The sequence below is a fragment of the Hyperoodon ampullatus genome (assembly GCF_949752795.1).
Source record: "Hyperoodon ampullatus genome assembly, chromosome: 18".
Taxonomy (NCBI): domain Eukaryota; kingdom Metazoa; phylum Chordata; class Mammalia; order Artiodactyla; family Ziphiidae; genus Hyperoodon; species Hyperoodon ampullatus.
This window is the reverse complement of record NC_136931.1, coordinates 47,112,954-47,125,011: the sequence shown is the minus strand read 5'-3', so window position 1 is coordinate 47,125,011 and position 12,058 is coordinate 47,112,954. Positions and strand designations below refer to the sequence as shown.

Below are 12,058 nucleotides of genomic sequence, written 5' to 3'. Positions count from 1 at the left end.
GGGGCGGGGGTGGGGCTATTCTAGAACTGAAAAACTACTAGACCTAAGGATCAAATGCAGAAGGTGAACCTTGATTGGATCCTGGTATAAAAAATAAACAACAGGACTTCCCTGGTGACGCAGTGGTTAAGAATCTGCCTGCCAACGCAGGGGACAAGGGTTTGATCCCTGGTCCGGGAAGATCCCACATGCCACAGAGCAACTAAGCCCGTGCACTGCAACTACTGAGCCTGCACTCTAGGGCCTGTGACCCACAACTACTGAAGCCCACGCGCCTAGAGCCCGTGCTCCGCAACAAGAGAAGCCACCGCAATGAGAAGCCCGCGCACCACAATAGAGTAGTCCCCGCTCACCGTAACTAGAGAAAGCCCGCGCACAGCAACGAAGACCCAACGCAGCCAAAAATAAATAAAAAATAAACAAAAAAAACCCAACGACAGGGGCTTGCCTGGTGGCGCAGTTGTTGAGAGTCCACCTGCCGATGCAGGGGACACGGGTTCGTGCCCCGGTCTGGGCAGATCCCACATGCCGCGGAGCAGCTGGGCCCGTGAACCATGGCCGCTGAGCCTGCGCGTCCGGAGCCTGTGCTCCGCAACAGGAGAGGCCACAACAGTGAGAGGCCCTCGAACCGCAAAAAAAAACCCCAAAAACCAAAAAAAAAAAAAAAACAACAGTAAAAAGATTTTGGGGTATGATTTGGGAAATATGAATATGAGATGTTAGGCAATTCGTGTTTGTTTTTCTTAGGAGTGACAACTGTATTGAAGAAACATGGCATTTTTGAAAGATACATGCTTAAGTACTTATCAGTGAAGTTGTCAGCATGTTTGGAAAGCACTTTTAAATGATTCAGGAAAAAATTACATGTACACATATACAAAGTAGATATGACATAATAGTAACAACTGTTAAAACTAGGTGGTGGGTATAAGGGCAATTATTGTACTATTTGTCCACTTTTTCTGTATGCTTGAAAATTTTCATAATAAAATGATGAAAGAGGGAATATATATATATATATATATATATATATATATATATATATTTTTTTTAAATCCCTGTCCTCACAGAAATTACATTCTAGTGGTGGGGGGACAATTATCAAGGATGAATAAATAAAATACAGGAATATTAGTGTAAATACTTAAGAAACCAAAGGGGTGAGGGCTGCAAAGCGTGTGTGTGGAGTCGAATTGGTAGGTCGAGTGGCCAGGGAAGGGCACACTAAGTTGTATTTGGGGAAGAGCTGAACGCAGGAGGGAGTGAGCTGTGTGGCTAAGCCTGCAGACAGAGCAAGCAGCAGCTGCACAGACCTTGAGGCTGGAGCGAGCCTGCTGCGTTGACCTTCTCATTAGCTCACAGGATTCCTGTCACAATGAAGAGGTCAGTGTGGGAGGAACTGCATGAGCAAACGAGCAGTGGGAGAGCAAAGAGGAAATGGGAGAACCATATCAAATCTTTATCAAATCAAATAGACAAGATAAATGCTTCTAGATGTACAGGCTATCTCTGTAACTGCTAATGGTGGCAGCCTCTGGGCAGGACTGGGTGACTGGGGTCAAAGGAAGTCCTCTATCTTTTCACTGGACTTCCTGTTTCATTTGAAATTTTCACCATGTTTCTTTCCTATTCCTGACACATGCCAGAAGCTTCTACAGTCCCTCGAAGCCCCTAAGCATGCACTAGGCTCCTGTTTACAGGGTCCCTCCTCATGGGTGGCCATTTCAGAAGAGCCCTCCCTAGGGCCATTTTCCCTCAATACAAGAATCATCTCTCTGCTCTTCTGAACATACTTCAGATAAGTTTGTTACACAACCATCTGCGTGGTCTTGAGGAAACACCAATTTGGCCACAACATGGTACTCTAGCTGGTCACACTGTGTCAGGAGTTCCCTGTTGACAAGTTTGCGGTGGATGATATTTTGTACTGTTATTGTGTGGCAACTCCTTTGGGGACATCAAGAAAGAACATTTCTTAACTTGGCCTACTTAAATGACTTCCAATTGTCACCATGATCAACATGATTAAGAGGCCTAGAAAATAGGGAGAAATTACACATTGCACAGAAGACTGCTTATTAGATGATATTAAGAATGTATTAACTTTTAGATGTAATTATATGATTATGTTTAAAATAAACCTATATCTTGAAGAGATACATATACTTACTTATTTCTGGATAAAATATGATCTCCAGTATTTGCTTTAAAATTACCTAGAGGGGTAATTCCTTGGTGGTCAGCACTTTCACTGCTGAGGGCTCGGGTTCAATCCCTGGTTGGGGAACTAAGATCCCACAAGCCACGTGGCGTGGCCAAATAAATAAATAAATAAGTAAAAATAAAATAACCTAGAGGGAGCAGGGTGTTCACTTGTTGATAACTGTTGAAGCTAGGTGATGGGTACATAGGAATTTTTATTATACTATTTTCATGTGGTTCAAAACATAAGTTTTAAAAAAATTATACAGATAATAAAGGAGAACATACAGATAAATTTTAGCACATACAGGAACTTGAGGTTATTTTGTATAATCACTCACTCTATTGTCTGGTAAAGAAGAGGTGGTCGGGCTTCCCTGGTGGCGCAGTGGTTGAGAGTCCGCCTGCCGATGCAGGGGACACGGGTTCGTGCCCCGGTCCGGGAAGATCCCACATGCTGCGGAGCGGCTGGGCCCGTGAGCCATGGCCACTGAGCCTGCGCGTCCGGAGCCTGTGCTCCGCAACGGGAAAGGCCACAACAGTGAGACGCCCGCATATCACCAAAAAAATTTAAAAAAAAAAGAAGAGGTGGTCAAAGTTTATTAAAAGAAAAAATTTAATAAAAGAAAAACGAAAAAAAAAACACCTGAATTTAGTCTCTCTTACTGGTCAAGGTACTAATTCCACCCCAGCTTCTGGCCCCACCATCCAGCTCTTTTACACATACACAGCCTTACACTCTTCCAACGAGTATTTATTATTAGTTAAGCCATGATTCAGGACCCCAGGGTGGGGATCACTATGTACCCAGGTCTCCCTTCACCACCCTGGGGAGAAGGACGGAGGACAGAGAAGGTGGGGTGGAGCCAGTTCAGATCTTCCCAGGAAACGTGCCTTCTGCCCGGCGGTCGTCCCAGGCTGACACCTGTGGAAAGACAGAGAGTGTTACTCCCTTCCTCCACAGGGAAACCAGATGGGTGAACTTCTTTGTCTTCCCCACTTTGCCTACCTGTAACCCCAAGACCTGCTATGTGCCAGTACTGGCAACTGTTCCAGGAGCCAGGGAACCAGTAGTGACCCGGAAGGACAAGAATCACTGTCCGGAATGAGCTGACATGAACTGACCCACTGAGGGAACAAGGGTGGGGCGGGTGGTGGGGTGGTGGTGGAGGAATAATAGCAGGCAGACTCACTGCAGAGCTGTCTGTGGGGAGATGTGTGTAAAGACCTTCAAAAGTGTGACCAGGCCCTGCTTCAGGAACCCCAGAGTCAACCCTCAACGATGTCTGTCAGAACAGAAGAAAGAAGGAATACTGCGCAGCTGTGAAAAAAAAATGGGGCTATCTATGCTCCAGCAGGAATGCATCTCTAACGATCAAATGCACAATCAAGTGCAAAAAGGTCCAAACCGGCTACAGTGTGATCCTACTATTGCTCACAGATGTATGCATACATATACAAAACGATGGACAGGCCCATATTGAACTGTTAACACTCCCCCGAGGTAACACTCTGCAACTTGTGGACCCTCCTACAGGCAGTCAGAGCACATTTATTTTTATATACACACACACATTCACATTTACATGCTATACATTAGAGGCAATGGATAAATGCACGGATAAGGAAGACAATCTGCATCCCTGCTCCATCGCTTCCTAGCTGTAATTTCCTCATGCAAATCACTCAACCTTTCAGGGCCTCAGTTTCCAATTTTGTAAAATGAGGATACTGATAATAGTACCTATCTTTTTTTTTTTTTTAGCATGTTTGCCCTTATATGATATAAGGCACTTACAAAGTAGCCTGCCCATAGTAAGTGCCTGTTTTATTTACACACATACACCACATATCACAAATACTCCTTACTTAAATTGGGCCATACTATACAGATTTTCCCCCCCATACTATACAGATTGTCCTGCAACTTGCTTTTTCCATGAGTCTTAGAGCTCTTTCTGTATTCTGTCACATAGATCAAGATGAATATACCATAATATATAACTTGTTTCTGAATGTTGCCCATTACAAACAACTCTGCAATGGCTGTCCTTGTATACAAACATTTTTATAGGATGTATAGATGTGAAACTGCCACATCTAGAGTATGATTTTTTTCATTTTGAAAGATCCTGTCTCAGGATTGACCTTAACAGTGATTGGACCTGGGCTTCCCTGGTGGCACAGTGGTTAAGAACCCGCCTGCCAATGCAGGGAATACAGGTTCGAGCCCTGGTCCAGGAAGATCCCACATGCTGCGGAGCAGCAAAGCCTGTGCGCCACAACTACTGAGCCTGCGCTATGGAGTGCGCCGGCCACAACTACTGAGCCCGCATGCCACAACTACCGAAGCCCGCGCACCTAGAGCCCGTGCTCCACAATAAGAGAAGCCACTGCAATGAGAAGCCCATGCACTGCAACGAAGAGTAGCCCCCGCTTGCCGCAACTAGAGAAAGCCCGTGCACAGCAACAAAGACCCAATGCAACCAAAAATAAATAATAAATAAATAAATTAATTAATTAAAAAAAAAGTGATTGGACCAATCTATAGAACCACTAACACTTAGTACTATCTTCCACTCTCCATCCCTTTTAAATTAAAGGGTCAGGCTGGTCCGATCCTTTGGCAAATTAGTCTTTTTCCAATAATCCCTCTTCATGGAAAGGAAATTAAGGAAACCATTCAAAGAGAAGGCAAAACATTTTCTCAATGGAATTGTACACTGCAGTACCATTTAAAATAGTGAAAAAAGACTGAGTCCAGCTAAAAGGGAAGGGACTATTTTTTAACTATTAAAGACAATGGCTACCCAATAATCGAGCAGGTTGTACTGACATGAAAATAGGTAAACAATGCAAGTAAAAAAGCCAAGGATAAACAGTATCTACAGTATGATTCGTATCTATATCTAAAAAGTATATAGGGACTTCCCTGGTGGTGCAGTGGTTAAGAATCCGCCTGCCAATGCAGGGGACATGGGTTTGATCCCTGGTCCGGGAAGATCTCACATGCTGCGGAGCAACTAAGCCCATGCGCCACAACTACTGAGCCTGCGCTCTAGAGCCCGTGAGCCACAACTACTGAGCCTGCGTGCCTAGAGCCCATGCTCCGCAACAAGGGAAGCCACCGCAATGAGAAGCCCGTGCATCACAACGAAGAGTAGCCCCCGCTCGCTGCAACTAGAGAAAGCCCATGCGCAGCAACGAAGACCCAACACAGCCAAAGCTAAATAAATAAAATAAACTAAAAAGAAAAAAGTATATAAACATACACCAACACCTACTCACACATTAGCACACAGAAAAGGAAGTGGAAGATTTATACCAAATTTCTAAGGGAAGTTAACTTTGGACTCAGAAGGGGGTGACTTAGGAGCTTTTCACTTTTTATATTATAAAAGTCTCTCACTTTGAAGGTTTACTGTATTTTTTATGAAGAAACTAAAGACTTTTTAAAATGGGAAGATAAAAGGGAGTTCCTTGGTGGCCTAGGGGTTAGGATTCAGGGCTTTCACTGCTGTGGCCCAGGTTCAATCCCTGGTCAGGGAACTGAGATCCTGAAAGCCTCGCGATGTGGGGGAAAAAAAAAGAAAGAAAAAGAAAAGAAAAGATGATTGGAAAAAATGTTTTAAATGCTCATATAGGATAAGTGCTGGACTCACAGCCCCACTCCTCCCCAAATACACATACTGGGATTAGAGACTAAGTTTTAAAAATACACAGGAAACACCTGGAAGATGTTACAGTATTATCAGCCAGGTCAGGAGGATGAGAAGCAATTTTTTGCCCCTTCCTCTATTTCTTAAGTTTCTGTGAAGTGGTTATATTGCTTATACAAAAAACAAAAACAAACAATAGCAATAACAAAACATTTATTTTTACTTCACCAAATTTCTGGAATAAAGAAGCCAGGGCTGGGCTTCCCTGGTGGCACAGTGGTTGAGAGTCCGCCTGCCGATACAGGGGACACGGGGTCGTGCCCCGGTCCGGGAAGATACCACATGCCGTGGAGAGGCTGGGCCCGTGAGCCATGGCTGCTGAGCCTGCGCGTCCGGAGCCTATGCTCCGCAACAGGAGAGGCCACAACAGTGAGAGGCCCACGTACCGCAAAAAAAAAAAAAGAAAAGAAAAGAAAAGAAGCCAGGGCTGCTGGGTATAAAGCGTGTGTTCACATCCAGCCCTTGGAAGGCAGAGACAGCAGGCACCCGAGGGGAGGAACCACAGAATCTAACGCTCCCCAGGTAAGGGCAGGCCCAGGTCCCAAAGGCTGGGGTGTGGGGCAGCACCAGGACTGGAAGCATGTTTCCTAGCACCCTGTCCAGCACTCAGCACTCACCTAATGCAGGCCCTGAGGCTGGAGGGCGGATATTATGGGATCACGATGTCATGGTACCCAAGATCACGCAGGGACAAGGAGAAATCCTGGGAGGGGAGAGGGTACTCAGACACTTGAGAGAGTGTGGCCACAGAGGTGGGAGGCAAACCAAGCAAGCTGAGGAAGAGTGCATTAAGGCAACCTGTTCTTAAGAAACAAGCCCCAAAGATGTACATCAAAATTATAACACAATCTCCATCAAAGGGGACCAGTTAAATAAAAGCATTTGTAAGGTAAGGACTTCCCTGGCGGTCCACTGGTTGAGACTCCGCACTTCCACTGCAGGCAGCGCAGGTTCGATCCCTGGTTGGGGAACTAAGATCTCACATGCTGTGCAGCACAGCCAAAAAATTTTAAAAAAGAAAAGAAAAAAACAAAAACGAATGAGGTAGATCTATACGCACTGTCATAAAAAAGGCTCAAGACACATTGATAAGTCAAAGCAAGTCACAGAACAGACTATATAGTATGACCCATGCATACACAGAAAGTTCCACAGGCTTATGTATGATAAATGTATATAGAGAAAGATGAATCGGTTAACAGTAGTTACCTCAGGGGAGGGGGACTGGGGAGCGAGAGTGGACATCTACTTTTCATTTTACTGTACTGCTCAGTACTGTACTGTACTGTTTTATTTTTTTAAATGAGTACTATTAGTTTTGTAATAATATCATATTTTGATTTTAAGACATGATTTTTTTCATTTTAACATCTCTGAAAATAGCATGCTTGTTACATCCATTTCTGGCATTAAAAAAAAGATTTAAACATCTCTCAGTGTTTCTTGTAGTCGATGGGGTCTTTGACTTGATGAAATAAAGTAATATTTTATTTAAAAAAAGAGGGTGTGGCAGAATATTAAATAGTAACAACGGGTCTGGTCAGATCAGGCCTAGAAGGACTGCCTTATCACATCCCTGTTTTTTAGAAATGCATGCTGAAGTAGGTAGGGGTGAAATGACATGTCTGGGATTTGCTTCAAAATACTTCAGCAAAGGAAAGAGGAAAAAGAAAAGGAAATGGAAGAAATGTGGAGAAATCCTGAAACTATTCAGTTTGGGTGATGGGTATATTTTGGGGGGGTCACTGAATTATTCTCTTTACTTTTATGTATATTTGGAAATGCTCATATGAAAAAAGAACAGGATTCCAAAAGATGGTGAGCTCCATAGGGACAGGGCATTTACTTGTAGAGTGTCTGGGTGAGACAGATCTGGTTGCCTTGGCTGAGAGCCTGGCTGGTTGAGAGTACCGGCGAAAGGAGGAAAGGGAGGTGATTCTAGGAAGAAAAGGCCACATCCACGGCCAGTGTGATGCCTTGTCCTCCCTTTGCCTCTCACAGATGAGCTCCCATGAAGACACCACACGCCCCTCTGCTAGGACCCGACCCCCACCCCAGCACCCCAAGGGCCCCAGGAGGAGGCACATACCCAGGATATGGGGCAGAGGGACTTGTACACACGCCGGTACCATTCACACACGGAGACGTCACCCCCTTTAGCATTCATTGCCTTCTCACAGCGGTGGAAGTCTGTGAAGAACGGGGATGAGGGTCAGCCCAGACCAAGGGCTGGAACACATTTTTGATCAAAATTCACAGAAATCGTTTTTACTTCACAACCAGTTACACAAATCCCCCCTACCCCCAAGTTTCACAAAGAAAGCATACCCTTACAAGTGTAGTACTCAAAAGGGCTAGACACACCTCACTAAGCTGATTTTGCAAACCCTAAAGAACGACTGTTCTACTTGAAAATTCTGGGGTCAGGAATGATAAGGCAACCTGAGAGGTGTGTGTGGGGATTATGGAAGTCCAGAACCAGGGCAGGGGAAGGGGACGGTGGTCTCGATGCTAAGATGCTGGCATCCTGGAGAGGAAGACAGGAGGGGGATAATCTGGTTTTTAATAGGAAATTAATTCAAAAATTACTCCAAGTATTACACTCCTGGGCACACTCCCTAGAGAGAAAAGCATTCACATGGACATCAAAGTACATTTATAAGCATGTTTATAGCAGCACCATTCATAAGAGCCCCAAACTGGAAACCACGCAAGTGTCCGTGAATAAAATGTGGAAAACTGTACAGCAATAAAAATGAGCAAAACACATGTCACGGCATGGATGGATCTTCAAAACTGTTGAATGAAGACATCCAAACGTAACACAACACATACAGTGTTTATAAAGATCACAAAGAGACAAACCTCACAGCGGTGATAAAACCAAAGTGTGACTGCCCTGAGTTTGTGGGGTTACATCTCTCTTGGGGAGAGTAGAGTGTTGTTTTCAAGACAGGGCGTGCAGTAGGCATGGGAGCCCAGAGGGCTGGCAGAATCTAGTTTTCTATCCAGATTATAGTTTCATGGGGGACGCACTTTAGAATTATTCATTTAGCTGTACATTATGTTTTATTATGTACTTCCTGTATGTATGTCACATTCCACAAATACACACACACACATGTCTTGGGGGAAAAAAAAGTCACTGTGGGAACCAAAGTTTGTGACCCTGGGCCAGATCTTAAGCGCAGGTGGTGATGAGGGGCACAGGCCCTGCGAGGTCAGATGATCAAAATAAAAGAGAAGAGGCCTGGGATGCATAGGTCCCCTGCGAGGAGCCAAGAGGCAAGCGACTTGAGGTGTGCGACCAGGGGAAGGTCAACACTGCGCCCCCCGCCCCACCATGTCCTGCTCACCCAGGTAGTTCTGCCAGCAGTTCCTCGTCTGGTTCTGGTTGGGGAAGCGGCTGTCAAAAGGAGCAGTCTGGTAGTTCTTGATTTTGGTCTTGATGTCCTCTGCCATAGTGCTGACTCCTGGAGGCAGAGAATGAGTGCTGGCAGGGGTTCTGGGGCTGGCAAGGGGCTGTCAGCCCACCCAGGCCCGGTGAGCAACAAGCCAACGCCCCTCCCTCTCAGTACACACAGAGGTGAAGGCAGGGCAAGAACACATTAAGGGTGGAAGTCACAGTAGGGTGTCTGGGGGAGTCAACTCCTTGGTAAAATCAGGCTTTATTTGTCCCAACGTAACACCAGCTGACATTCACTGAGCGCTTACTATAAGCACGGAAGCTTTATTCCTAGTCACTCTAAAAGGCAGAAACTATTACTATCACTGCTTCACAGACAAGAGACAGGGTGTTTAAGCGACTTCCCAAGGTCATTCAGCACACAGGTGGTGGAGCTGCACTCTATCACTAACTTAACCTACACTGCAGAGGTTCTTAATGTCTACTGGTGCCATGAACTCCTCACGGGTCTAATGAACCCTTTCTCAGAATATGTTTAAATGCATTTAAAGGGGACTTCCCTGATGATCCAGTGGTTAAGAATCCGCCTTCCAATGCAGGGGACGGGGGTTCGATCCCTGGTCGGGGAACTAAGATCCCACCCGCCCCGGGGGCAACTAAGCCAGCACGCCACAACTAGAGAGAAGCCTGCGCGCCTCAACGAAGATCCCGCGTGCCGCAACTAAGACCCGACGCAGCCAAAAAGAAAATAAATAAATAAAAATTTAAGAATGCATTTAAAAATTGCATAGGATCACAAAGAAAACCAGTTACTTGTAGCTGAGGATTTATTAACTACCACAATTTCAAAATAATCATGCCTGGAAATGATACGCTGTGAAATCTGCAACCATAATGGTCTGTAAAGATGACCTATGATTTTGATTGCTGACAAAGTCACAGATGATGCCAATACTACTAGGGCTATTGCCTCCATTCTTAACTGAAGGAAATGCTACATTTTAATTATAAACTAGCAGAAGTACAGATGTAAATTCCCCCCCATTCAAGTACTAACACCCCTTGAATTCTACAGATTCTGTGTACCCAAGGTTAAAAACCTGTGCTATAATCTCTCTTATGAGGTGACACACTGTTTTCATCAGGGAATCCGAGAGAAACTGCCTCTATCAGATTATTCGAAGGGTCGTGGGGTTACACAGAAGTAAGCAGACCAGTAATAAATTCAAGCGACCCAGGGTAGCGGTAAGGATCTGGGGCACCGGAGGAGAGCCTTTCCGGGAGCGGGGTGATGTGAACACCAGCCGCTGGGACACAGACGCGGTCGGAAGAGTTGTTTTGGAAGCGATCTCCACCCGCTTTCGGGAGTGAGGGTGGACTGCGGATGACGCTGCAGCCCCTCCAACGTCCAAGGGAGAGGAGGGGCCAGACACCAGGAAGCCAGGCTGCGGCCTAGGCAAGCCTGGGGGGTCGGGGGTTGTGGGGGGAGGGGCGCCTGCGGCCTGGTGACTAAGAGCACTGCAGTCCTGGTCGCTGGCTAAACTGCATAATATCTGCTCCTCAGTTGCCTGCCAGTCAAAAAGGGATAATCGCAGGCCCTATCTCATAGGGTTGGAGGGAGGATTACATGAAGCAATATAAATCGCTTGGAATGTTCCTGGCATCGAAGAACTAAATAATCGTCAGTTACGATTACTAACTGAACAGGACCCCAGGGCTCCTGGAGGTCAGCAGCCGCCGACCGGAAACCTTATCTCGTTCTCCGGGAAGCAAGGGTCGGGCTCCACAGTTCCCCAGGCTGGGGTTCCAGGGCCCCCGAGGCCCCCACACTCACCTAAAGATGCTCCTGAAGTCCCTGGAAGCTCAATGTGACCCTCAGCAATGACGCCAGCGTCGGACCGGAAGCGGAACGAAGACCGGCCGGAAGCGGGACGAGACAGCGCACTGGGGAGTCTTCCGCACGGCTAGAGCGCCGTGCTGGAGCGGTTCAGGCCACGCCCATGCGAGCGAACTCCGACCTTCCTATTGGGCTGAATGCCTGTTCATCCTCAATCCCCGCCCAATCGTAAGCTTGCGTGGCACTTGGAACCGCACGGAGCTGTGGCTGTGCCAAGCTGTGGGCGCAGCATGGTTACCTCTCTGTCTTTACCAGGAGAAAGGAGTCTGGGTCTTGGGGCTGGCTGGAGAGTGGTCATGGGAAAAATATCCTAGCGGAAATGCTCTTATTCGTGCAAGAATTATTTATTGAATGCTTACCCTGACAAAATCCTTGCAAATGACCTACATGGTTTGGCCCCCTTTTATACTCTTATCTCCTTCTCTTAACTGCTGCGGTTCCAGGCACACTGGCCTCCTTAGCAGTTCCTTAAACGTGCAGGCTGGCTTCCCCGTAAGGGCCTTTGCACTTGCTGTCCCCTTGGCCTGGAATGCTCTTCTTGCAGTTGGCTCCCTCCATCATGTCCTGCAGGTCTTTGTTAAAATGTCACCTTATCAATGAGTCCTCAGTCCAAATATTTAAAATTACTATCTTGTCAGTTTCTTCCCTACTTTATTTCTCCAAAGCACTTATCTTCTGACATACTGTATCCTTCCTTTTATTGTTTATCTTTTTTTGTCTCCCTCAAAATATAATAGAAGCATCATAAAGGAGCAAGTTTTGTCTCATTCACCATTGTTTCTCTAGCACTTAAGACAGTTTCTGGCACATAGTATAGGTACTCTATAAATATTT

General features: G+C 46.0%; 1 protein-coding gene across 2 annotated transcripts; it reads right to left on the bottom strand.

Annotated features, from left to right (window-relative positions):
* Positions 1–2,786: 2,786 nt before the first annotated feature.
* Positions 2,787–11,279, bottom strand: COX6B1 (cytochrome c oxidase subunit 6B1). 2 transcript variants are annotated; one of them, XM_079723128.1, is made up of 4 exons: positions 11,162–11,279; positions 9,278–9,394; positions 8,011–8,111; positions 2,787–3,127 (listed from the first exon to the last, which is right to left on the bottom strand). In XM_079723128.1, the coding sequence occupies exons 2-4, from the start codon at positions 9,381–9,383 to the stop codon at positions 3,074–3,076; spliced, it is 261 nt and encodes an 86-aa protein (XP_079579254.1). In that variant the 5' UTR covers positions 9,384–9,394; positions 11,162–11,279; the 3' UTR covers positions 2,787–3,073. The 2 variants fall into 2 exon arrangements, with proteins under 2 accessions (XP_079579254.1, XP_079579255.1); XM_079723129.1 differs by lacking the exon at positions 8,011–8,111.
* Between the last annotated feature and the right edge of the window lie 779 nt (positions 11,280–12,058).